This window comes from Micromesistius poutassou (assembly GCF_964030765.1).
Source record: "Micromesistius poutassou genome assembly, chromosome: 8".
NCBI lineage: Eukaryota > Metazoa > Chordata > Actinopteri > Gadiformes > Gadidae > Micromesistius > Micromesistius poutassou.
This window is the reverse complement of record NC_140278.1, coordinates 21,016,061-21,039,046: the sequence shown is the minus strand read 5'-3', so window position 1 is coordinate 21,039,046 and position 22,986 is coordinate 21,016,061. Positions and strand designations below refer to the sequence as shown.

At 51.1% G+C, this 22,986-nt stretch overlaps 3 protein-coding genes across 4 annotated transcripts in view; 1 reads left to right on the top strand and 2 right to left on the bottom strand.

Moving 5' to 3' along the window:
- The window catches only part of LOC311351107 (uncharacterized protein), a 223,410-nt gene that overhangs the window by 136,079 nt on the left and 64,345 nt on the right, over nucleotides 1-22,986 (bottom strand). The gene's annotated exons all lie outside the window — the stretch shown is intronic.
- mios (missing oocyte, meiosis regulator, homolog) lies at nucleotides 1,087-14,443 on the bottom strand (the record flags this gene model as incomplete). The annotated part of the gene is made up of 8 exons (XM_084471109.1): nucleotides 13,099-14,443; nucleotides 12,041-12,548; nucleotides 10,805-10,903; nucleotides 9,660-9,959; nucleotides 8,644-8,813; nucleotides 6,849-6,914; nucleotides 5,372-5,530; nucleotides 1,087-1,491 (listed from the first exon to the last, which is right to left on the bottom strand). Exons 1-8 carry the CDS (start codon nucleotides 13,915-13,917, stop codon nucleotides 1,087-1,089), a joined length of 2,526 nt encoding a protein of 841 aa, XP_084327235.1. The 5' UTR covers nucleotides 13,918-14,443.
- LOC311351586 (uncharacterized protein) overlaps nucleotides 14,938-22,986 on the top strand; it is a 31,268-nt gene continuing 23,219 nt past the window's right edge. The window contains exons 1-10 of the mRNA XM_084471759.1: nucleotides 14,938-15,278; nucleotides 15,722-15,846; nucleotides 16,654-17,213; nucleotides 19,714-19,734; nucleotides 20,066-20,125; nucleotides 20,532-20,585; nucleotides 20,765-20,809; nucleotides 20,977-21,003; nucleotides 21,123-21,167; nucleotides 21,276-21,320. Of these exons, the coding sequence (XP_084327885.1) occupies nucleotides 15,735-15,846; nucleotides 16,654-17,213; nucleotides 19,714-19,734; nucleotides 20,066-20,125; nucleotides 20,532-20,585; nucleotides 20,765-20,809; nucleotides 20,977-21,003; nucleotides 21,123-21,167; nucleotides 21,276-21,320 (969 nt within the window). The 5' untranslated portion in view covers nucleotides 14,938-15,278; nucleotides 15,722-15,734. The remainder of the gene's footprint in view (nucleotides 15,279-15,721; nucleotides 15,847-16,653; nucleotides 17,214-19,713; nucleotides 19,735-20,065; nucleotides 20,126-20,531; nucleotides 20,586-20,764; nucleotides 20,810-20,976; nucleotides 21,004-21,122; nucleotides 21,168-21,275; nucleotides 21,321-22,986) is intronic.

Sequence of the window (22,986 nt, the reverse complement as noted above, 5' to 3'; positions counted from 1 at the left end):
GGAGGAGAACATGATGAATGATACTATAAAGTAAAGTCTTCATAGTATTGCAGTCAAACTATTAGTCAACTTTCCGGCTACTAATCTAGTTTTTGCAAAAACCAAATATATAATAAAAACTCATTGAGTCAACATGGACCTGGAGAGGAGGAGGAGGAGGAGGAGGAGGAGGTGGAGGAGGAGGTGATAAGGACAGGTGAAACCAAAGGCAGAGGCGTGGGGGCCGCCCGCCGCTCGCCAGCTGCCAGGAGGTCATTACGAGTCAGATAAGTGCTGGATAATTCAGCGATAGAGACGCCGCGAACATGTGGGTCAAAGCTAAAGTGTTTACCGCGGCGTGGAGAGGAGGTCCAGGGGCGGCCGGGGGGGGAGGCAGCACGGCAATACTAAACCCTTCCCTATTGACCTGGTGCTTTGATTACTGCTGAATGATTAACTCTCTCCCTGGGACATGTTCACACACACACACACACACACACACACACACACACACAGCAGACTGAGCTTCATGTGTTACACACGTAGCAGCAGCCCCCGAACACACACACACACACACACACACACACACACACACACACACACACACACACACACACACACACACACACACACACACACACACACACACACACACACACCAAACTAAATGAAATACACGTTGCTTCATGGCCATTGCAACATGTTTATGGACGTCTGTCCCGGCGACTTTGAAGATAAGAAAAAACAAACGCATGTGAAAGTTGAACTAACCCAATGTTTTCTCTTTTTACCACCATAAGAGAGGATGTGTGTGTGTGTGTGTGTGTGTGTGTGTGTGTGTGTGTGTGTGTGTGTGTGTGTGTGTGTGTGTGTGTGTGTGTGTGTGTGTGTGTGTGTGTGTGTGTGTGTGTGTGCGCGCGCGCGCGCACAGCGTTTGTGCATGTCTGTATATATCTGTGTGTGTCTGTATACATCAGTGTGTTGATGTTAGTCCACTTGTTTGAGGAGATCAGTAAAACCATCCTAAAACACACAGGAGCCGACGCCTCCAGCCCTACTGGAGGTCTGGCTCAGGGGGCCCTGCTGTGTACCTGGGGCCCTCCAGCCCTACTGGAGGTCTGGCTCCAGGGGCCCTGCTGTGTACCTGGACCCCTCCAGCCCTACTGGAGGTCTGGCTCCGGGGGGCCCTGCTGTGTACCTGGGCCCCTCCAGCCCTACTGGAGGTCTGGCTCCGGGGGGCCCTGCTGTGTACCTGGACCCCTCCAGCCCTACTGGAGGTCTGGCTCCGGGGGGGCCCTGCTGTGTACCGACCCCTCCAGCCCTACTGGAGGTCTGGCTCCGGGGGGCCCTGCAGTGTACCTGGGCCAGGGGCTTGGAGCTGGGGTCCAGCTTTCCCCGGTGGATGTCGAACTCGGCCCTCTTGTGCCAGAAGCGCCATGCGTCCAGCAGGTGGCGGTAGTTCTCGATCCAGCCCTGGACACGCGAGTCCTTGACCACGTCTCCCGGGGAGCCCTGAGAGAGGAGGAGGAGGAGGACAGAGAGGAGTCAGGCCAACAGCGGAGACCTCCACCTTAGCACTTAGCTTCTGCTAGCACCGTCTAGCAACAATGTGGCCAGTGGTAATACCGGGGCAGGGGGGGGGTTAAGCACAACTAGGAGTCTAGTTTGGTACTACTCTGGTGTGTAGGATTAACATGTGACCACATTCATACGTGAAACATTTTGGGGCGATACTTTTTCCATCCAAACTTAATTTCACTCACTCAACATGCATAATAATAAAACTATAGAACTGAGAGGGTTTATGTTGTAACGTCAAGTGATCACAGTTCACTCTTTTCGTCACGGCAACTGCCCGAATTTGCCCACGGGACACAGGATGCTGCCGTCGATCGGGGAGGCGAAGCGTTCACGTGTACGGACACGACGCCTCGATGTCAACAACACAGTGAGTCACGGCTCTACGGGAGAAAGTAGAGCGAAGTCTCCTTCTGCCCACACCTGCTTCTGTGCGGCGTCTTCTCGGTGGTAAACATGTGACGAGTGGTGAGGAGGAGCGATCGAATTATCATGATATTATTATTATTATTATTATTATTATTATTATGATATGATCGCGTTCCTCTACTCCTGATGGGGAGACAGCGAGGGGCGGGAGAGGCTGTCCAGCTATGAGGAAGCGGCAGGTTAAAGCAGGCGTGTGTGTGTGTGTGTGTGTGTGTGTGTGTGTGTGTGTGTGTGTGTGTGTGTGTGTGTGTGTGTGTGTGTGTGTGTGGGGCAGGTTAAAGCACGCAGGTCGTCAGCTGTGTTACACAACAGAACCCATTCACACACACCCACCATAAAACACAACATCCAGCCCTGGTTAACGCTAATAACACAACCACAATGAGGCTGATGGAGACTTTGATGTGTCATCAAAGTGAAGCAGAGACAAAGAGGCAACATGTTATTATGTTATTATTATTATTATTATTATTATACAGTTGTACTTCACTATTGAAGGTCACTATTTAAGTATTTAAGTTCGCTCACTGCATGTGCCTATTTATGTGTGTGTGTGTGTGTGTGTGTGCGTGTGTGTGTGTGCGCGCACAAAACTATTACAGCTCACCAAATGCGCACCTGAGATATCTGAATGTATCTTCAACGCACCCCCTTGGTACAGGATCACTAGACCCAGTGGAATAAACACAACTCAACACACCGCTGTGTACTACCAATGAAGTCCAAAAGGTGATTTGTGACCTTCCTAATAACAAAGCATGTGGACTAAATGGCGTCACATATGAAACGCTGCAAAAACTACCAGACCAAACGACATGCCCAATTCTGACTAACATATTTAACACATGTCTCGATAACGGCAAAGTACCAGAATCCTGGAAGGGGGCTCTGATTCACAGAATCCCCACAAAAAGGATGACATCCCCGATGAACCCTCCACTTGGAGAGATATCTCCTTATTACCGGCAATACACAAGGTATTCATGAAGTGTCTCCTGTCACGAGTCCTCCCCTGGCTAGTAGACACAGGAAGACTCTCCCCAAAGCAGAAAGCCTACATAAATAGACAAGGGATGAATGAGTACGTCTTCTGTCTAAAAACTGGCATTGACGATTTTAAACATTCATCCGTCAAGCTTTATACTTGTCTTCTTGGATTTTCGCCACGCCTTTGGTACATTAAAACCCATAATGTCATGTCACACACCCTTATGGAAATAAGACTGCCACAGCCATACGTGGACATTATTGAAGATGTCTACAACAACTCCTACATACAAGTTATATCTGTGGGACAGCATTGACCCACCCGATACCGTTAACGACTGGCATCAAGACTGGGTGCCCGTGGAGCGCCATACATTTTATCCTGGCGATTGACTCCTGGATGAGATGGATGTGCCAGGCGTGCGCGCCCCTAACCCAGTGCAAGGCTACGCGGATGATGTAGAAATCTCCTCCAGAGATGAAACTGTAATTCACAACATGCTCCTCCATACTGAACAGTTTATCAGATGGTCGAATCTGGACATTAAACTGACAAAATGTGCGGCATTTTATGAAAGACAGAGCGGAGGAAGACAGATGGTATAAGGCAAAGCTTGATAAACTTCCCTACTTTACAATAATGCAAGCACCCATCCGACTGTATGAACGCCATGAAACCTATCCTTATTTACGACATAAATTCAATATTGCCGGCGACTGGGACGAACAGGTCACAGAGTTGTGCCAGGAATACATCCATCGAATCACTCTGCTCCCCTCCCTGTACGCATGAAAATTGAGGCTATCAAGCAGATTGCAGTAGCCAAAATCCAGCATCTGTTCCACAATAAATTTCACAACAAAACCTGACAACGACGAACAATGAAACAGTGAACCTTGTGAGGAAATGGCTCTGTCTAAATAACCGCACAACCCGGGACATTCTCTTTCAGCCGCGCAAGAGCGGAGAGAGCCTTGGAGTCCCGAACGTTGAATGGCTCTACACCTCCTCCAGGTCATCTGCTGAACATGCTGAACAATAATGACCACCCCACGGTTAGGGGGCTGGCACGCCAATCATTGTTTCTACACCTACCACCGGCGCAAGACACCCCATGGCCTTCCCAGAATGAACCCCAGATTCCTCGGGTTCAAACTGAAGCAAAATGGAAAATTCGACATCATCAAGACCGCCGGATTCGGAATGCGCTCTGACTGGCTCCATCTCAACGATCTCTGCCGCCGCCGCGCTGGATTACAACTCTCCTGGCAGGGCCCCGACGGAGCGAGTCGCGACAGATCCACTGACTGACAACATCATAACGGACCCGCAGATTTCCACTCGCAGAGAACGCAGCCCAACGTCTACAGATCAACCACGCTGGAGCCGCTCTTCTCCAGCGCAGACTCACTACGCCGAACGCGCAGCGCTGGTCAAGACTAACATTGCAAGGGAAGTTAGGTGCACTGCCTTACGCAGATCGTTCTGTTTCACATTCTGTAATAACTAATTATTCCATTTCAGAGGACATCTTGATCTTTGTGGTTAAAGCGCGACTGCAATGTCTTCCAACAAAATACAACCTAGCAATACGGTACCCGTCAAAACAGAACCAATACTGCATATTCCACCAAAACCAACAGCAGAATGAAACAGTCGCGCACATTCTGAATGGATGCCATCATTACAAAGGACTGTATGTGGCCAGGCCAGACCGATGGGTTGACCTGGTTGCAAAAGATCTAGCAAAAATAAATCAAGGACAACATGACTGTAAGACCTTTAAGTACAGTGCTGTTAAAATAACTTGGTTCCATCACAATGTACCTGATAATGATTATTTTAAAAACATGGCAAACACTGCAGACATTGTCATTGTAAATGAGACTCTGAAAACTGTTTTCATTATTGAGGTGGGCTGTTGCTTCGATCTGTACATGGACACCTGCTACTACACTAAGCTACTGAAACACCAGCCACTGGTGAGTCGTATAGGACAACTAGGTTACCACTGTCAACTTATATCACTAATCTTTGGAAGCTTAGGCCATATTCACAAAAATGTGGTTAGAGGACTGCGGTTGGGGGGGATTACTAAAGAAGGAAGCCAAAAGATTGGCAAAATCCTGCTCTGTATCAGCCACCATAGGTAGCATGAGAACCTGGAGGCAAAGATGTTTTGTTCATCCTTAAGTGTTTGGTGTTTGGTGGTGTAATAACTTTAATTTATCATGTAGGCCTTGCAGAGGCCTGTAGCTTGATGAACCTTGATGTCACATTATCAGTATTTCTTCCCAAAATGTTTGCATCTTTTTTCCCCTCTTTGAAAATGTGGATCCAAATAAAAGCATTTAAATGTGCGTGTGTGCGTGTGTGCATGCGTGCGTGCGCGTGTACCTTGAGCATGCAGAAGCTGGCGGTCTGCACGTCCCCGGTGCGGTCCACGTAGCTCTCCATCAGGTCCACGCCGTCGCGGGTCAGCCCCGTCAGCAGGACGCCCTCCAGGTTGCCCGCCTCCTTCAGCTCGTTGCTCAGCTTCTCCACGTAGCGTGGCAGCTGCCATGGCGACGGGAGGAGGACGGAGAGGAGAGGCGGGGTTAGGAGTGGGGGGGGGGGGGGGATGGATGAGTCCCAGAGGTTCTAGGAGGAACTGTGGAGATTCTTAACCCCATTATCGTTTTCCTGAGGGTCACCCCATGTTGACGGAAGCTAAAAACCAGACGAAAATTGATTCGACCGATCCAGAGATCTGCACGGGCTGCCGGCGCTACGGAATAGCTCTAACGCTGAGCTAGGGGGGAAAGCTCTTTATCCGCTTCTGGGGGCTTCTGAACACGTTCAGAAAACCATTCCAAGACCGACGTAACACGAGTTGGTTCCCTACGAGACACCGCCGTGCTCGTTTAACTCAAAACAGTGTGGCCAAACAGTATACACTTTGTGTTTTTTGCATGTAAACACTCACACACGCAGTTTACCCCGTGGACATATGCAGAGAGCCCTTACTAGCCGATAGCAGAACGTTCTCAAAGTTCTCCTTTAACGTCGGGGTTGACCCCGACATCACTTGACTCACTTGTTCAGAGTTCACCTAGACTCTCCATAGCACCGCCCTCCCACTCCTCCAACGCACTTATTGTGTGTTGCACGTCCTGGCACTTAATGTACACACTTATTGTATGTCGTACTTAGTTATAGTTCTTAGTTGTGTAGCATCTTCTCCTAGCTATCTGTGTTGTATACGGGGAATGGGTTAACCTAGTGATGGTTAGTGTATACGGGGAATGGGTTAACCTAGTGATGGTTAGTGTATACGGGGAATGGGTTAACCTAGTGATGGTCAGTGTATACGGGGAATGGGTTAACCTAGTGATGGTTAGTGTATACGGGGAATGGCTTAACCTAGTGATGGTTAGTGTATAAGGGGAATGGCTTAACCTAGTGATGGTTAGTGTATACGGGGAATGGGTTAACCTAGTGATGGTTAGTGTATACAGGGAATGGGTTCACCTAGTGATGGTTAGTGTATACGGGGAATGGCTTAACCTAGTGATGGTTAGTGTATAAGGGGAATGGCTTAACCTAGTGATGGTTAGTGTATACGGGGAACGGGTTAACCTAGTTATGGTTAGTGTATACAGGGAACGGGTTAACCTAGTGATGGTTAGTGTATACGGGGAACGGGTTAACCTAGTGATGGTTAGTGCTTGGCTCTTGGTTCTATGAACATCCTCACTGCACCCACAGAGATGTACTGTTGTTTCTCCTTCTTCGGACAAATGTACTGATTGTGAGTCAATACGTCTGTGGTGTGTGGTGTGTGGTGGTGGGGGGGGGGGGGGGGGGGGGGGGGGGGGGGTGTGTTCAACGTTACCTGGGTGTCGTTGAGGAACATGCAGGCGAAGGCCACTCGATCGCGCACCGCCACGCTGCTCTCGTACTGAGACACGGGGGCGAGAACCAAACACAACGTGGGGTGAAGACGAGGTAAAAGGTCACGTGTGTCTGCTACTACTACAACTGAAAAGTTCTAAAACCGAAAAGCTCCTGTTTTAGGAGAATCACTAGAAGCTCTTTGATCCATCGATCTACGTGGATGTGGATCATACACGTGGGTGAACACACTGCTTGTCACGTTGCCACCAGTGATCATGAGGCCTTTGAACTCATCAGCCGTTTTAACTTTAGACTCTCTGGGGCCCCCTACAGGGCGGTGATGACCTCACAGGGCAGGGAGTGGAAACCTGAACGTGTCCATGTGAAATATAAATCTATTCAACTTAACCAGTAACCGTCAATCATGAAGCCTAATTATAATTAACGATTGGCTTCGCCTCCAAGGTAAACATTTAACAAACAGACACCAAACCAGTTGGGGAGGTAGTCATACGTGTCGTGGAGCGGAGCGAACACGGGTGAGAGTGTGGGCGTCCCTGGAAGGCTTCACTGCGTGTGTATCTAGAGAAAAATCAACAGGGAAATACTTCTCCCAAAATAGCTTAAAGTAAACCTTCCGCTCCTCAGAAGAGGACTATCGATTCGTCATGACAGCGGACAGCTGCTTCAACAGCTAGAATCCCTGGTTAAGAATAACAACTCAACTGAGCTTCCTCACGCAATCCGTCATTTTATCAAATGATTCTCTCTGTACATCAAATCCATCCATCTAATCCAACATGTGGGCGGGACTAGTATCAAATCCATCAATCTAATCCAACATGTGGGCGGGACTAGTATCAAATCCATCAATCTAATCCAACATGTGGGCGGGACTAGTATCAAATCCATCAATCTAATCCAACATGTGGGCGGGACTAGTATCAAATCCATCAATCTAATCCAACATGTGGGCGGGACTAGTATCAAATCCATCAATCTAATCCAACATGTGGGTGGGACTAGTATCAAATCCATCAATCTAATCCAACATGTGGGCGGGACTAGTATCAAATCCATCAATCTAATCCAACATGTGGGCGGGACTAGTATCAAATCCATCAATCTAATCCAACATGTGGGCGGGACTAGTATAAAATCCATCAATCTAATCCAACATGTGGGCGGGACTAGTATCAAATCCATCAATCTAATCCAACATGTGGGCGGGACTAGTATCAAATCCATCAATCTAATCCAACATGTGGGTGGGACTAGTATCCATCCATCCATCAATCTAATCCAACATGTGGGCGGGACTAGTATAAAATCCATCAATCTAATCCAACATGTGGGCGGGACTAGTATAAAATCCATCAATCTAATCCAACATGTGGGCGGGACTAGTATAAAATCCATCAATCTAATCCAACATGTGGGCGGGACTAGTAACCATCTGTCAATCTAATCCAACATGTGGGCGGGACTAGTATCCATCCGTCCATCAATCTAATCCAACATGTGGGCGGGACTAGTATCAAATCCATCAATCTAATCCAACATGTGGGCGGGACTAGTATCAAATCCATCAATCTAATCCAACATGTGGGCGGGACTAGTATCCGTCCATCAATCTAATCCAACATGTGGGCGGGACTAGTATCCATCCGTCCATCAACCTTATCTAACGTGGGCGGGGACTAGCTGTAGGAGTGCTGTGATTGGCCCCCCCCAGGGTTCTGCTGTTGGTTCCCGGGGGGGGGGGGCGGGTCGGCGGGGGGGCGGGGCCTCACCAGCACGCCGTCGTAGGCGCCGGGCTCGCTGGTGAGGAAGGCGAACATGACGAGGAGGTAGGGGTTGCGGAGCTGGGAGCGCAGCGAGCTGCACATCTCCCGCCACAGGGAGCTCCGCTCGTCCGTGTAGCCCGACAGCGCCATGGCAACCACGCTCAGGTTCAGGTCGCCTGGGGAACAGGAGGGGAGGGGGAGGAGGGGGGGGGGGTTATGAGTGACAGCTGCGGCCGGTCGAATCCCATGATGCATTGCGTTAGTGAGGCCTAACCCGGTCGGGTCCCGTTATGTGAATCGAATCAAAAGCTGAAGTCGTCGTCATCATGGGAGAACAAACTGTGGGTATCCACGCACATTCTGCAAAGTTAAACTAATAACACACTTAACTTTTGTAGCCTTCTCACGACAATCGACAAACGCACAAAGTGTGTGTGTGTGTGTGTGAACACAATTTTGGGGGGAAATAAAACCCAATTGCTACTTTGTTAGTTTTGTGAGATGTAATCTGGTTCTGTACAATCTGATTATGGCTTCGCGCTCGACGCTTGATTAGATTTAGGGAGCAGACAACAGATCTGACCGCTTTCTCTGCCGTCTGCAGGGGGCCAACGCTGGTCGTGACCTCCGCGGTCACGGTCCTGCACTTCTGAATGAACTGCATTCATATTCACCCTGTGGCCACCGTCTGGACCACAGGTCGGTGGCGAGCGGGTGAACTGCCCCACTAGAGCTCTCTATCTGCCGTGCAACTCCCTGCCCAGCTCAGGCCTCACCACTAGAACCACCCCCTCCTCCCAAACACCACTAAACCCGCCCTCTCCTCCCCACCACTAGACCCGCCCCCCTCCTCCCCACCACTAGACCCGCCCTCTCCATCACTAATCCCACCCCTCTCCTCCACACCCCTAGCCCCGCCCCCTCTCCACCCCACCCCTCTCCTCCACACCCCTAGTCCCCCCCTCCTCCCTCCCCACCCCTAGCCCCGCCCCCCTTCCTCCCCACCCCCCCCCCCTCCTCACCCTTGTCGGTGGTGGCTCCCTTGTGCAGCAGCTGGATGGCCCTCCGGATGTCCAGGTTGAAGAGGGCCACGGCCGCCGCGCGCTGCCACTCGCGGCCCTGCTCCAGGGAGTGCAGGAAGGGCTCGGCGTCCCCCTCCGGCCCCCCGCCGCCCCCGCCCCCCCCCGCGGCCCCCCCCGCGGCCCGGCTGCTGCTGCTCCAGCCACACAGCCTCAGAGCCAGCCCTCGCTCCTCGCTGTGGTAGCGCACGGCGCTGGCCGGCCGCTCGGAGCCGCTCCAGCAGCGACGGCTCTCCGTGGTGCCTGGGGGGGGAGACAGGGGGAGATGGAGGGGGGGAGACAGGGGGAGATGGGGGGGAGACAGGGGGAGACGGAGGGGGGGAGACAGGGGGAGACGGGGGGGGGGGGGGACGGGAGACAGGGGGAGACGGAGGGGGGGAGACAGGGGGAGACGGGGGGAGACGGGGGGAGACGGGGGGGGGGAGACGGGGGGTGGATGGGGGGGGGAGACAGGGGGAGAGAGGTCAAGGTGGGGTGGGGTCGGGGTTCAACTGCTTGTTCTACTGTTGAAGTCCAGAGCGGTGTGAGGCCAATGTGTGGGATTTCGCTCCCTCTACACATTCTGTGTTCAAGTATTTTTTTTTCCTTCTACTTTAGTTCTTTAAAGACTGATGAGGAGCAGCAGAGAGGAGGAGAGAGGAGAGGAGGAGGAGGAGTGGTGGTGGAAGATAACAGAAACCACAAGTTCCTCTTCTCTCTCAGTAGAAAGGCTTTAACTTAAAGACCAAAACACGCACCCACGGAGATCCTATGTATTCTTCTGTGAGTGAGTGAGTGTGAGTGAGTGTACATCCTGTGCAGTACGTCCTGTGTCTCACAACATTATGCTAGTGTAAAAAAAAAAGTATAATAGCAAAAACTGTTTATACTTTTACACAAATCACTCTTATTGCCACTTCACTATGAGTGAGTGAGTGGGTGAGTGTATGATGAGTGAGTGTGTGAGAATGAGTGAGTGAGTGAGTGAGTGAGTGAGTGTGTGAGAATGAGTGAGTGAGTGAGTGAGAGAGTGTGAGTGAGTGAGTGAGCGAGAGTGAGTGAGCGAGCGAGAGTGAGCGAGCATGTGAGCGAGCGAGCGAGTCTCTCACCTGAGCTGACCTTGACGATGTCCTTGATCCCGGAGTACACCAGGGCCTGCTTGTTGCCCTGCAGCTTGAGGTCGGGGTCCTCGGTGCACTGTTTCATATGTGAGACGCCTGCATAGGAAAAACCAACCCGGCTGCCAGACACGACGGGTGCACAGCGGTGGAACGAGCTCCCTGCTGACCTCAGGACCGCCGAGTCCCTCACCAGCTCCCTGCTGACCTCAGGACCGCTGACTCCCTCACCAGCTCCCTGCTGACCTCAGGACCGCCGAGTCCCTCACCAGCTCCCTGCTGACCTCAGGACCGCTGAGTCCCTCACCAGCTCCCTGCTGACCTCAGGACCGCTGAGTCCCTCACCAGCTCCCTGCTGACCTCAGGACCGCAGAGTCCCTCACCAGCTCCCTGCTGACCTCAGGACCGCTGAGTCCCTCACCAGCTCCCTGCTGACCTCAGGACTGCAGAGTCGCTCACCAGCTCCCGCAAACGACTCAAACCCCACCTGGTCAGAGGTCACCTGGACTCCACAGTCCCTTATTTGTCTGTTGCACTATTGCTTGTTGTACGTCCTGGCACTTGATGAACGCACTTAATGCAGGTTGTATTCATTCGCTGTACTTAATTGTGTAGCATGTACTTAATTGTGTTGTGCATGCATGTTGTGTAGCATGTACTTAGTTGTGTAGCCTCTGCAGTAGCCTAGCTATCACTGCTGTGTACGGGGGAATGGGGTCGGCCTGGTGATTGTTAGTACTTGGCACTTGGTTCTATGAACGTCTTTACTGTACCGACGGCGATATATTGTTTCACTTCTTATGACAAGTGTACTTATTGTAAGTCGCTTTGGATAAAAGCGTCTGCTAAACGCCCTGAATGGAAATGTAAACGACATTTGACTTCCAGTTGAAAGGTTCTGGGTTTGAACCCCAAGGTCCTGGGCAAGATGCCCTTACCCCTGCCTGCTGTTTATGACGTGCATCTAAACAACACCGCAGTGATGAACACGACACCTGGTCCGCAGGTAAGGCAGAGAACACAAAACACTTTCCCAATGACCGTGTCGTTACAATTCCCCACATCATCCCATCGGCCATGTTGTTTCAACCCTCCCAAAACAAAACGCAGCGTCACAGGAAGGAGCGCTCTGCGTGACAGGAAGGAGCGCTCTGCGTGACAGGAAGTAGCGCTCCTCAGCGTGGCGTTCACAGCCTCCGGCCCCCCCCCCCCCCAAAAAAAGGATATAGTAGAGGTCGTACCACAGCGACTTGAGCTGGGCGTCGTCCCCGCCCGCCAGCAGGTGGTTCCTCCACACCTGCGTGGTGTCGTGGCCGTAACGCGACTGCGCCCGCTGCCTCATCTTGGTGGCGATGTCCTTCTCGATGGCGCTCTCCGCCCCGCCGCCGCCGCCGCCGCCGTCCGCCCCGTCCTCGGTGCAGTCGTACAGGTGGCGGCCGCACGCCCAGGTGAGCGAGGCGGTGGAGCTCCAGGCCAGCGAGATGCGCTCGAACACGGTGAAGTCCGTCATGACGCGGTTGGCGGCGGAGACCACCACCATGCGGTTCTGCGCCGACGGGTGCCAGGCGAAGCTGCCCAGCTGGCTGTCGCACGGCCGCACGCTGCGCTCGATGACGGTGGGCTCCGTCTCGTCGCCGATGGGCGTGGGCGTGTGCTGCATGTCGTACAGCCGGATCACGTTGCTGTCGCGCGTCAGCGTGGCCAGCAGGCCCGTGCGCGTGGGGCACCACGCCACCTGCAGGGGGGGGGAGGGAGGGAGGGGGAGGGAGGGAGGGAGGGAGGGGGAGGGAGGGAGGTGGAGGGAGGGGGAGGGAGGGTCGTGGTTGAAGAAGTGTCGTCGCCGCGATATTAGGAGACTGTGTCGGTAAACGGCAATGTGTGTCGATTTGAATCGTGGGTTAGGTTCATGCGTGCACATGATGGGCTGAATCGTAGCTAAATCGTGAGCTGCGTTAGCATTACCAACAGCTGTAACACAGTGAAGGGTCTTTCTTTGGTCAAGACCAAACACCACAGTATACGCTCTGTCTGATGTGGAGGGACGGCTGGACTACCTACGTCCTGTGTCTCACAACGTTATGCTAGTGTAAAAAAAAAAAAGTATAATAGCAAAAACTGTTACAACAAGTTGTATACTTTTACACAAATCACTCTTATTGCCACTTCACTATGACAGCTCGGTCCCCTAATAATCGTCCCTCTTTATATAAACAATATATTCGTAACACAACCATACAGAATACCCTTAATGTAACGTTGCGTTAATTCCCACGCTGGAGTCCCACCTTGGTGAGAGGCTTGGGCTGCTCCGTCAGGGTCAGCACCGGCTTCTCAAACTTCCTCAGGTCCCAGATGGCCACCTGGCCCTCGAAGAAGGAGGCCACGCGGTCGTGGAAGTGGGGGTCCACCGTCACGCCCTGGATGGCCTTGGTGTTGACGAAGGTCTTCTGGCTGGTGTTCCTCAGGTCGAAGATGGCCAGGTTGCGGTGCATCCCGGCCAGCAGCAGCTTCTGGTCCTGCGGCAGCCAGCAGAGTGACAGGCAGGCGTCGTTCTGCCCCAGCTCGTACAGGGGCTTGGTCACCGCCGAGCCCGCGTCCGCGTCCGCCGCCGACAGGCGGATCTTCTCGGCGGCCGCGCCGGCGTCGGGGGAGAACTGCCGGCTGATGTCCCAGATGAGGACGGAGAAGTCCGCCCGGTGCTTGTCCAGCCCCGCCGCCAGCCAGTTGCTGTCGTGGGGGTTCCAGGCCAGGGTGTTGCACTGGCGGGCGTGTTTGGGGATGAACTCCTTCCCCATGAGCTCTTTGCATTTGGAGTTGTGACTCTGGCCCAGGCTGGTGAGCACCACCCGGCCGTTGGCCTGGCCCACGGCCAGCAGGCACTCGGGTTCGTGTTTCGGGTACCAGGCGACGCACTTCATGTAAGGCGTGTCGGAGTTGATGGCGAGCAGGGTGGCGGAGGTCTCCTCTGACAGCGGCAGGGTGCCCGCCTTGGTCTCCGCGCTGCAGGCCGGCCCGATGCGGTACAGGCCGAGCTCCGAGTCGCAGATCACATAGCGGTCCGGGTGGTGCGGGGACCACAGAATGTCCGGCTTGGAGCCGCTCATGTTTCCGAGGTAGCTTCGGGGGGCGGGGGGGGTCAAGGAGCTATTCTTTGTTCTATGTCAACTTGCGTTGCCGAACGTGAATTAACAAATAGAGCTTAAATGTGTTAACGTTTGACGCTTCATTTTGTCAACGTGAAGGCACTTTGTGGTGGACAGGTTCATGCACTTGAAGGAGTTATTAAAACTAAAGCTATACTGGTCCGAATTGCGTTGACGAATGAGCTCCTCTCACAAGTTGTGCTTAAAAGTGTATAAGATGGTCGTGTGAGTGGAAGGGTCGATATTGTAGCGCACATGACACTTTTTCTCCTCTGTTCCAGTGACTGACAGGCTAACCCGAGCTAGCGCTAACTCGCGATAGGACAACTTTAAAAACATAATAAGCGCACACGCGTTAATGTACACCCGATTATAGTATCAGCTCCACTGTTATTCTATTAATATGCGAATATCTAGGATATAAACCTTGTTAAATGTGTAAAATATGTACTTGAACATACACATGTCGTCGGAGAACTCGGCGGGATGTTGTGTGTTACATCAAAATATGCCCCTGAAACATGGGGCAGGGTCGGGAGAAGGTTCCGGTTACGCACGGATCTCCCATTAACAAGGCGTCGTATTGAAGTGGATGTCTCCGCATAGTGGCGCTCTACCCATTCACATTTACAATCAACTGCATTTATTTTATTATAAATGGTTAAGTCTAACGCTCTAGCTAAGAGACGTTTTGTAAAACAACATTCATGCCCGCAACATGTGCCACTAGTAGGGATGGTGCCCAATATTTCAGCATAGTTTTAATACTCGTGTATAATCCCAGTCAAATAAGTTTACATTTTCTGCAATGTTCCCGTCGGAGTAAACACTTTGTAAAAGGGACTTTAAGTCCACCACACATCTGTTTTTCACATTAGTGGGCGAGTGGGCCATTAGTGGAAAAAAAACATCCTGCGGGAATCCCGTAGATGTACTCCAAACAATATCCAACATAACATGGCATAACGGTTACCAGGACAATATAAACAAGTTGTTTTTTTGTCTTCATTTGCAAGCTCAATAGGATTAGAACTTTACTCCGAGAAACAACCCAAAACGATGTTGTGACGTAATTGGACGAGTGCATGTCAGGACAAGGTATGGTTCACACAGCATCCTCCCCTGCGACCCTCATGGACACTTGCCTCCCACTATAGTGAACCAACGGCGGGTATCAGGCGCGTAACACTGGACGAGACGGCAGAATTTCAGTGTATGGACAACAGCAGCAACAACAACACTATCCATCGTATCGAAGAAATGCGACAAAACGACTAACTGAACCAACTGCAGGACGTTGTTTAATCTGGAAGAATTTCACGGTAAAGTGTTTTTTTTTTTTCATTTTCTTTACAATATGCACCAATTTAATTACGGATGTTCCAGAAACGTGGTTTAAAACGCGCGCAATCGATACCCTCTTTTTTATTCCAAGACTTAAATGTTTATTATTTGTCACAAAAAACTCTGTTCAAACAATTAAAAAACAGCTCAACATTTTTCCAAACTTTTTAGTTGACGTCATATTTTCGTGCATTACAATATAATTAAGCATAGTTAACATAAAAAGTATAACTGCATTTTACAAAAAAAACACTCCACGTATCTAAAAAAATATCCAAAAAATATATGAGTGGGCTGCGGAAATAGATTAGGCTACTATGAGTCACATGTACAGGAGCACCATGTACTATTCGTCATAGAAAGTTAATTACAATCCCATACTTGTAATTGAACAAAGCGTTTTTTTTCGGTTTTCCGGTAGGGTGCGCGTGTTGATGGAGACAAACATGCTGAGAGGAGCGTTTCTTCTCCTTACGCTGCTGGCCTGTGTTCACCAGGCCAGAGGCCAGCCCAGAAGACCGAGTCCCAGGAACAACTTGATTGGCGGTGGGAACGATATTCACTCCAACAGGAAACCCAGAGATCCCCTAGCTAGGGAAGTGAGAGTGGGATGTTCTGTGTTTAACGACAAGCGAACGACCAAGCTGTTAGCCAAACGTATCGGGTAGAACTGACGGGAAAGACGTGCACACACACAGCCATGAAACTGGGTTTTATACGATGAGTGATGAGTGAACTTTCAAAGTTGAAGGAACTACTTAGAAATGAAATGAAGCTCTCAGGCCGTGCAGAGTACAGATTACTCACGACTCTGCTGATGTTAAGTAAGGCACCGGGTTTGATCCCCGGTGCCGCAGCCAGATGCCTGTGATCCACCCACCTGCTCATTAACCGCATCTGAGTCCACAGAGAGTTGCCTTTGAGGGAATTCCAACGACTTAAGCCTACTATACTGCATAGTACTGCATAGTATCTCGTATTGTCCGTCTCCCAGATCTGTCTGTGTGCGTGTGCGTGTGTGTGTGTGTGTGTGTGTGTGTGTGTGTGTGTATGAACCCCGCCACCTGCTCACTAATGACATCTGAATCCACCAAGACTCGCCTTTGATGGAAAACCCAACGACTGAAGCCTAAATACTGACCAGCATCTTTACATTTACACTTTCATTCAGGGCATTTATCAGACGCTTTTACCCAAAGCGACCAACAATAAGTACTTTTAGTCAGCAGAAAGAGATAACAACAACAATACACCGCTGTGTGGGTGCAGCAAGGCTGTCCACAGAACCAAAGAGGCCAAGCACTAACACCAGGACCTCCTCTCCTCCCCTCCTCCTCTCCTCTCCGTCCCCAGACCTGCCCTGCTCCCTGGAGGTGGCCTTCATCCTGGACAGCTCCGAGAGCGCCAAGGGCGCCCTGTACGAGAAGGAGAAGGCCTTCGTGCTCAACGTGAGCAGCAGCCTCTCGGCGCTGCGCGTGGCCGGCTCCGTGCTGACGGTGCGCCTCGCCGTGCTGCAGTACAGCAGCACGGTCCACGTGGCCCAGCGCTTCCGGGCGTGGCGCGACCTCCCCGCCTTCCAGGGCGCCGTGCGCGCCATGGCGTACATCGGCCACGGCACCTACTCGTCCTACGCCATCTCCAACGCCACGCAGATGATGGCGGCGGAGACGGCGCCGGACAGCGTGCGCGTCATGGTGCTGATGACGGACGGCGTGGACCACCCGCGCAACCCGGACATCGTGGCCGTCTCCATGGAGGCCAAGGGCCACGGGGTCAAGCTGTTTGCGGTGGGGCTGTCGGACGTGGCCAAGCAGCGCAGTGCCACCCTGCGCTCGGTGGCCAGCATGCCCGCCCAGCAGTACGTCCACAGCCTGGCCGACCCCCAGCTGGAGAGCATCCTGCTCCGGGAGCTGGTGAGAGCAGACACACGGGGGCGGGGGGTGGGGGCGGGGGGGGGGGGGGGGGGGGGGTTGGTTCAGGAGGGAGGGGTCACCGTGACCTGGTTCACCAACACACAACCGTCACATGTATCACACTAACCTGGTTCACCAACACATGACGATCACATGGAAGAGATGTACAGTCAGTATTTGGCTGAATATCTATTCACCTCTCTATCTATCCATCTCTCTCTCTCTCTCTCTCTCTCTCTCTCTCTCTCTCTCTTTCTCTCTCTATCTGTCTCTGTCTGTCTCTCTGTCTGTCTGTCTATCTATTCAATTCAATTCAATTCAAAAAAGCTTTATTGGCATGAGAAATATACATTTGCATTGCCAAAGCAGGTAAACAACAATAAAATAAAAAAGGGTTAGAAAATAAAATAAAAAGGTAAAAAGGTCAGGTATGTAGTATAAAGGTGACGAAACATGCTGCTGCGATCGCACACTGTTGTGTTTCTCCCAACAGGTATGGCGGTTTGTGAGCATCTGGAGCATCTTTAAAGTCCTCGCGTGCCTTTTGTAATCCATGGGAAGTGTGTGTTCCTGATGTCTTTGCATGACACGCAGGAAGTCAGGAAGTGCAGCTCTGTTTCCAGTTGGTTTTCTGTGCGGTGGGGGCACAGTCTGTCTTCTCTTGGTAGCCAGGTCTGTCTGTGGCGTTCCTTCTCCACGGCCAGGCTGTGTTTGTTGAGTCTGTATCTGGTCAAGGATTTCCTCAGATTTGGGTCGGTCATGGATCTATCTATCTATATCTGTCTGTCTGTCTGTCTGTCTGTCTGTATATCTATCTATCTATCCATCTATCTATCTATCTACCTATAGCCGTTCCTCAGTCCATCACTGCCTCCACCCGTGTGATTAGGTGGTTGAAACTGTTACAGTTTTTCTCAGTCACTTTGGTACATTGCACAGATCAGAATTGAAATTCTCAAAACCACTTGTTCAATCTTCACATCATTGTGTCACTTGTGCACATCAAAAAAAGCAGTTTCTCATTTCTTTGAACAAGTTGCAAATGCTTTGGTACATCCATGCAAATGATTATGTACAATTCTCTGCTCTTTCCCACATTATCAATTGCTTATGTCATGTTGATCAAAGTGTACTGTAATGGGTGTCTGTTGAATAGTCTCACCCCCACAACATTTAGGCATTAGTTCATTGCATAAGTCTTTACATGCAAAATGGTTGAACAAGTTGTCGTAATACGTCAAGCATATTTTTATACATTTCCATTAGAAGATATTCGTTGTGATGGGGATGAGAATTTGTGGCCCAACAGACAACAGACATTTTCTTTGTGCAGTGCAGTGCTGTCTTTTCCTTCCTGTACCACAATGACGTGGTCTGTCAACAAATTACAGACTTCTATAAACCGTAAATGTGAATCTTGTCCAGTCTCTTGCAATCAATCTCCCACATACACTAAGGTGTAACTTTAACAATTTAAAATAATTGTCTCCAAAACTTTAGCCAAAGTTTACGTCAGAACATCCCTCCAGAGTACACTGTTATATTGACGACATGACTGTGTCTTATCCGTTCACAATGACGCAAGGACGTTTCATTCTGATGGCACTGACGTGTTCATTGACACAGATATTTGCTTCTGAGAGCTGAACTAAGGATTTTGAGAGACCAAGAGACTTGGCTTTTGCAGGTCATCCATGGTGTTTTTCAATTGTTTTGAGAAACCCACTTACCGTTTCGCAAATTTCGAGGATGGACTCGAAAAATGTACCAAAGCGACTGAGAGGAAAAAACGGTGCTATTCTATTCTACTGCTGACGGGGGGCGAAGGGGCGCGTGTGTCAGGCCTGATGTAAACCGTAGCTTCAGCAGCTGCTGCTAGCTGAGGACAGGCAGCCCTCCCTCCCTCCCTCCCTCCCTCCCTCCCTCCCGCCGGGGACTTCCATCCATTGTGCAGCCCGCTCCAGACCCCTGGCCACTGTCCTCAGCCGGGGTCACGCCTCAAAGACCCCACTATGCCTATGGGGGGGGGGGGGGGGGGGGTGGGGCTCCCTGGGCCCGTGAACGTTTGCTAGACATGTAAAGCACGAGTTGTGTGCGAACCATAGGCCAACATCTGGACAGCCGGGGCCAGTGTTGCATTCTTAGAACTGTTGCGCTGCATGGAAACCTTCTGTGGACGTCCGTTGCAGTTCTGTCACGGTGCATGAGCGTTACATTATGCTTATGCACGTTACATATGACCCTGGAGTGCTGCTGTATTGTCCCTTTGTTTCGTTCATTTTACAGTCATATTATCGTCCCATTGAATTACACGTCAATAACATCATACTTCATCTTTTACAATACGTTTGTATGACTTGTATGTGCTTTTTACAGTTTTCCAACTTTTCATAACATTAAAGTTACGATTGTAGTATTGATTGCTACAGCCGGCAAATCAATCAAAAATACTGAACTGAATAAAAACTGAACTTTATTTTCTTTTTGTTTCTTTGCCCAGACATCAGTGGCTGCTGAAGAGGTACGTAGTACTCTGTGAATACTAATACTTATAGTTACACTACTATGAAATACCTAAACCAAAGACCATAACCCAGAGGAGGACAGTGGTGGCATGCAAAGGTATGCACTCTGATAATAATCATATTTATAATCCTTTGAATCAGAGGTATTTTGCGTGTGTGCGTGCGTGTGTATCTGTGTGCGTGCGTGTGTGCATGTGTGCGTGTGTGCGTGCGCCTCTGTGCCTGTGTGTGTGTGCGTGTGTGCGTGCACCTCTGTGTGTGTGTGTGTGTGTGTGTGTGTGTGTGTGTGTGAGAGGATGGTTAACCCTGTACCATCTCGTCCCCCAGTGTCCCCGGGCTGAGCCCTGTGCCTGTGAGAGAGGAGAGGACGGACAACCTGGGAGGCCGGTGAGGACCCAGACACTTTCATCAGTCGATAGGCGTGTGTGTGTGTGTGTGTGTGTGTGTGCGTGCGTGTGTGTGTGTTGTATGCGTGTGTGTGTGTGTGTGTATGCTTGTGAGTGTGTGTGTTTCTATGTTTGTGTGGGTGTTGTGTGTGTGTGTGTGTGTGTGTGTGTGTATGCTTGTCAGTGTGTATGTTTCTATGTTTGTGTGGGTGTTGTTGGGTGTGTGTGTGTGTGTGTATGCTTGTGTGTTTGTTTGTGTGTCGGCGTATGTGTGTGTATACACGTCTTTGTCGCTGCACATGTCTCTCTCTCCAAAACATGGCGGCCCTCTACGGTTTCTGAAACGCCTCTGGTGATTGGCTGCTCTGAGCAAGGCACTGACGGTTCATTCTGTTGGTTCACTCCAGGGTCAGAAAGGAGACCAAGGCTACCACGGCCAGCCTGGAGCCCACGGAGCGAAGGTAGGGCTTTTATTTTGAAAAGCGGAAGCAAACCAATGAGGTTTGAAGACCAGGACGGGGCTCCTTGGTTCAGAACAGAGAGACGAGAGCCGCTCCACATCGGTGTCTGTCTCCTGGTTTTCCCCTCCTCCCTCCCTCCCTCCTCCCGACGACTGAGATCTGATCTTCTCTTCCTTCAGGGAGACGCCGGAGTTCACGGTCGCCCTGGAAACCATGGCAACGAGGTCATACTTAACCATCGCACCTCACACCATCCTCCAGCATTATGATCACATGGGTTTCACATGACGTAATCGTCGCTGAATCGTTAACCTGAATCGGCCGTTCGACACAAACCCAGAGGGACTCTGACCTGTTGTTGTTGTTGTTGTTGTTGTTGTTGCTGTTGCAGGGCCGCTCGGGGTACAAAGGCAACAAGGTGAGCCGTGCGCTCTGCTGAGCTTTGCCGTGTGTGTGAGTCGTTCGTTAGTTAGCAGGTCTGTGATTGGTCATCGGATGAATCACGTGACGCCCCCTCTCTGTGTCCTCCGTCCTCAGGGGGAGCGAGGAGAGTGCGGAGCCCCGGGGGAGAAGGGCGGAATCGTACGTTCAGCGGACGATTCACACTAAACACAACCGGAAACAATGCAGTGTTGTGCGCCGTTTGATTTGTGTCAGTTAACGAGTATGTTGTGTGATGTCGCACCGCAGGGCATCGCGGGCCCAGCGGGGATCAGAGGACCTAAAGGAATCCAGGTAAAACACACTTATGGTTGATATGGTAATCCGTCCGTTCAATCATATGAATCACATGACGACGGATAGATTGATGGGTCGCTTATTCACCGCCAGGGGAAAATAAATCAGGACCATACGTCAATAGATCATTTACATTTAGGGGCGTTCAGCAGACGCTTTTATCCAAAGCGACTTACAACGGTTGACACACACACAGCGACGGCGGAGTCGACCACGCAGGGCGACAGCCAGCTGGTCAGGAGCGGTTAGGGTTAAGTGTCCAACCTTCCGGTTACAAGTCAACCTGCTCTACCTCCCGAGCTAAGCCGACCCCCCCGTTACAAAAGCAATCGCTAAAAATACAGTACAATGTACAATACTATACAATGATCATGGGGTCATCGCGTGTTTGGTTTGCCCGGCAGGCTTCCTCAGAAACGGCTAGCTTAAAATAAGCCACATGGACATACAACATGTAGATTTAACCTCACTTTATCCATTCAAACCACAAACACAGATAAGCCTCCGCAAAAGACACAGATACATCATGCAATCCACACACCCTGCCCTCTTCAAAGACAGACGTCCAGGACGGGTTCGGAAGAGTTGTCTTTCCCCCTCACTTTCCACTGCCCTCATGGAATGTGAGGCTGTGATCCAGACTCTAATGTGGCGTTCTAACGCTGACGCCATAATATTATTCTTGCTGCGAGGCAGACTTTGTGGGATGACCCGGGCTCCCGGGGTCGTTCCCCGTCGGCCTCCGGAGCGCTGGGTCAATAACCGCAATAGCCGCAATAGCCTCGCTGTTCCACAGCCCGGCCTGAGAATCAGCCGAGGGTTTCGAAGCCATTTGCTGTCTGTCTGTCTGTCTGTTGCACGTTAGGGGTTAGCGTTAGCCTTGTAGCTCAGATCACACGTACGGAGGAGGAGGAGGGCCGGAGGGTGGGTCTGGGTGTGCTTTGATCCTCGCCGGCCTCACATCTCAGGCCCGGACTATTTGTACAGGCCTCCAACAACGATACAGGCTCCAAAAAGCCCCCGGGGCGCTCACGTTTACAACACATGACGGCGCAGTGTAGCAGTGTGCAGCAGCGGTGTAGAGCAGCAGCGTAGAGCAGTGGTATAGAGCAGTGGTGTAGAGCAGCAGTGGTATAGAGCAGCAGTGTAGAGCAGCAGTGGTATAGAGCAGCAGTGGTATAGAGCAGCAGTGGTATAGAGCAGCAGTGTAGAGCAGCAGTGTAGAGCAGCAGTGGTATAGAGCAGCAGTGTAGAGCAGCAGCGTAGAGCAGTGGTGTAGAGCAGTGTTATAGAGCAGCAGTGGTATAGAGCAGCAGTGGTGTAGAGCAGCAGTGGTGTAGAGCAGTGGTATAGAGCAGCAATGTAGAGCAGCAGCATAGAGCAGTGGTGAACCGCAGTACCTGGAGAGTTTTCTAGGTTTCCATCGTCTCTGGATCGGTTATGACCTGACTTCAGGGGGGGCGGGGGGGGGGGGGGGGGGGGGGGTATTCCTCCAAAGGGTGTTTCCCCTTTGGTGGAAAAAAACCTGCAAAACAAATTTGTGATCCACTAAGATAAGTCTCATCTCATCATTAGTCTCACACTCTCTCATGGTGTACGAACATAGAAGAAGAAGGGGCAGCAGCTAATTGCAATAATTGTAATATTGTTTAGTATACATCGT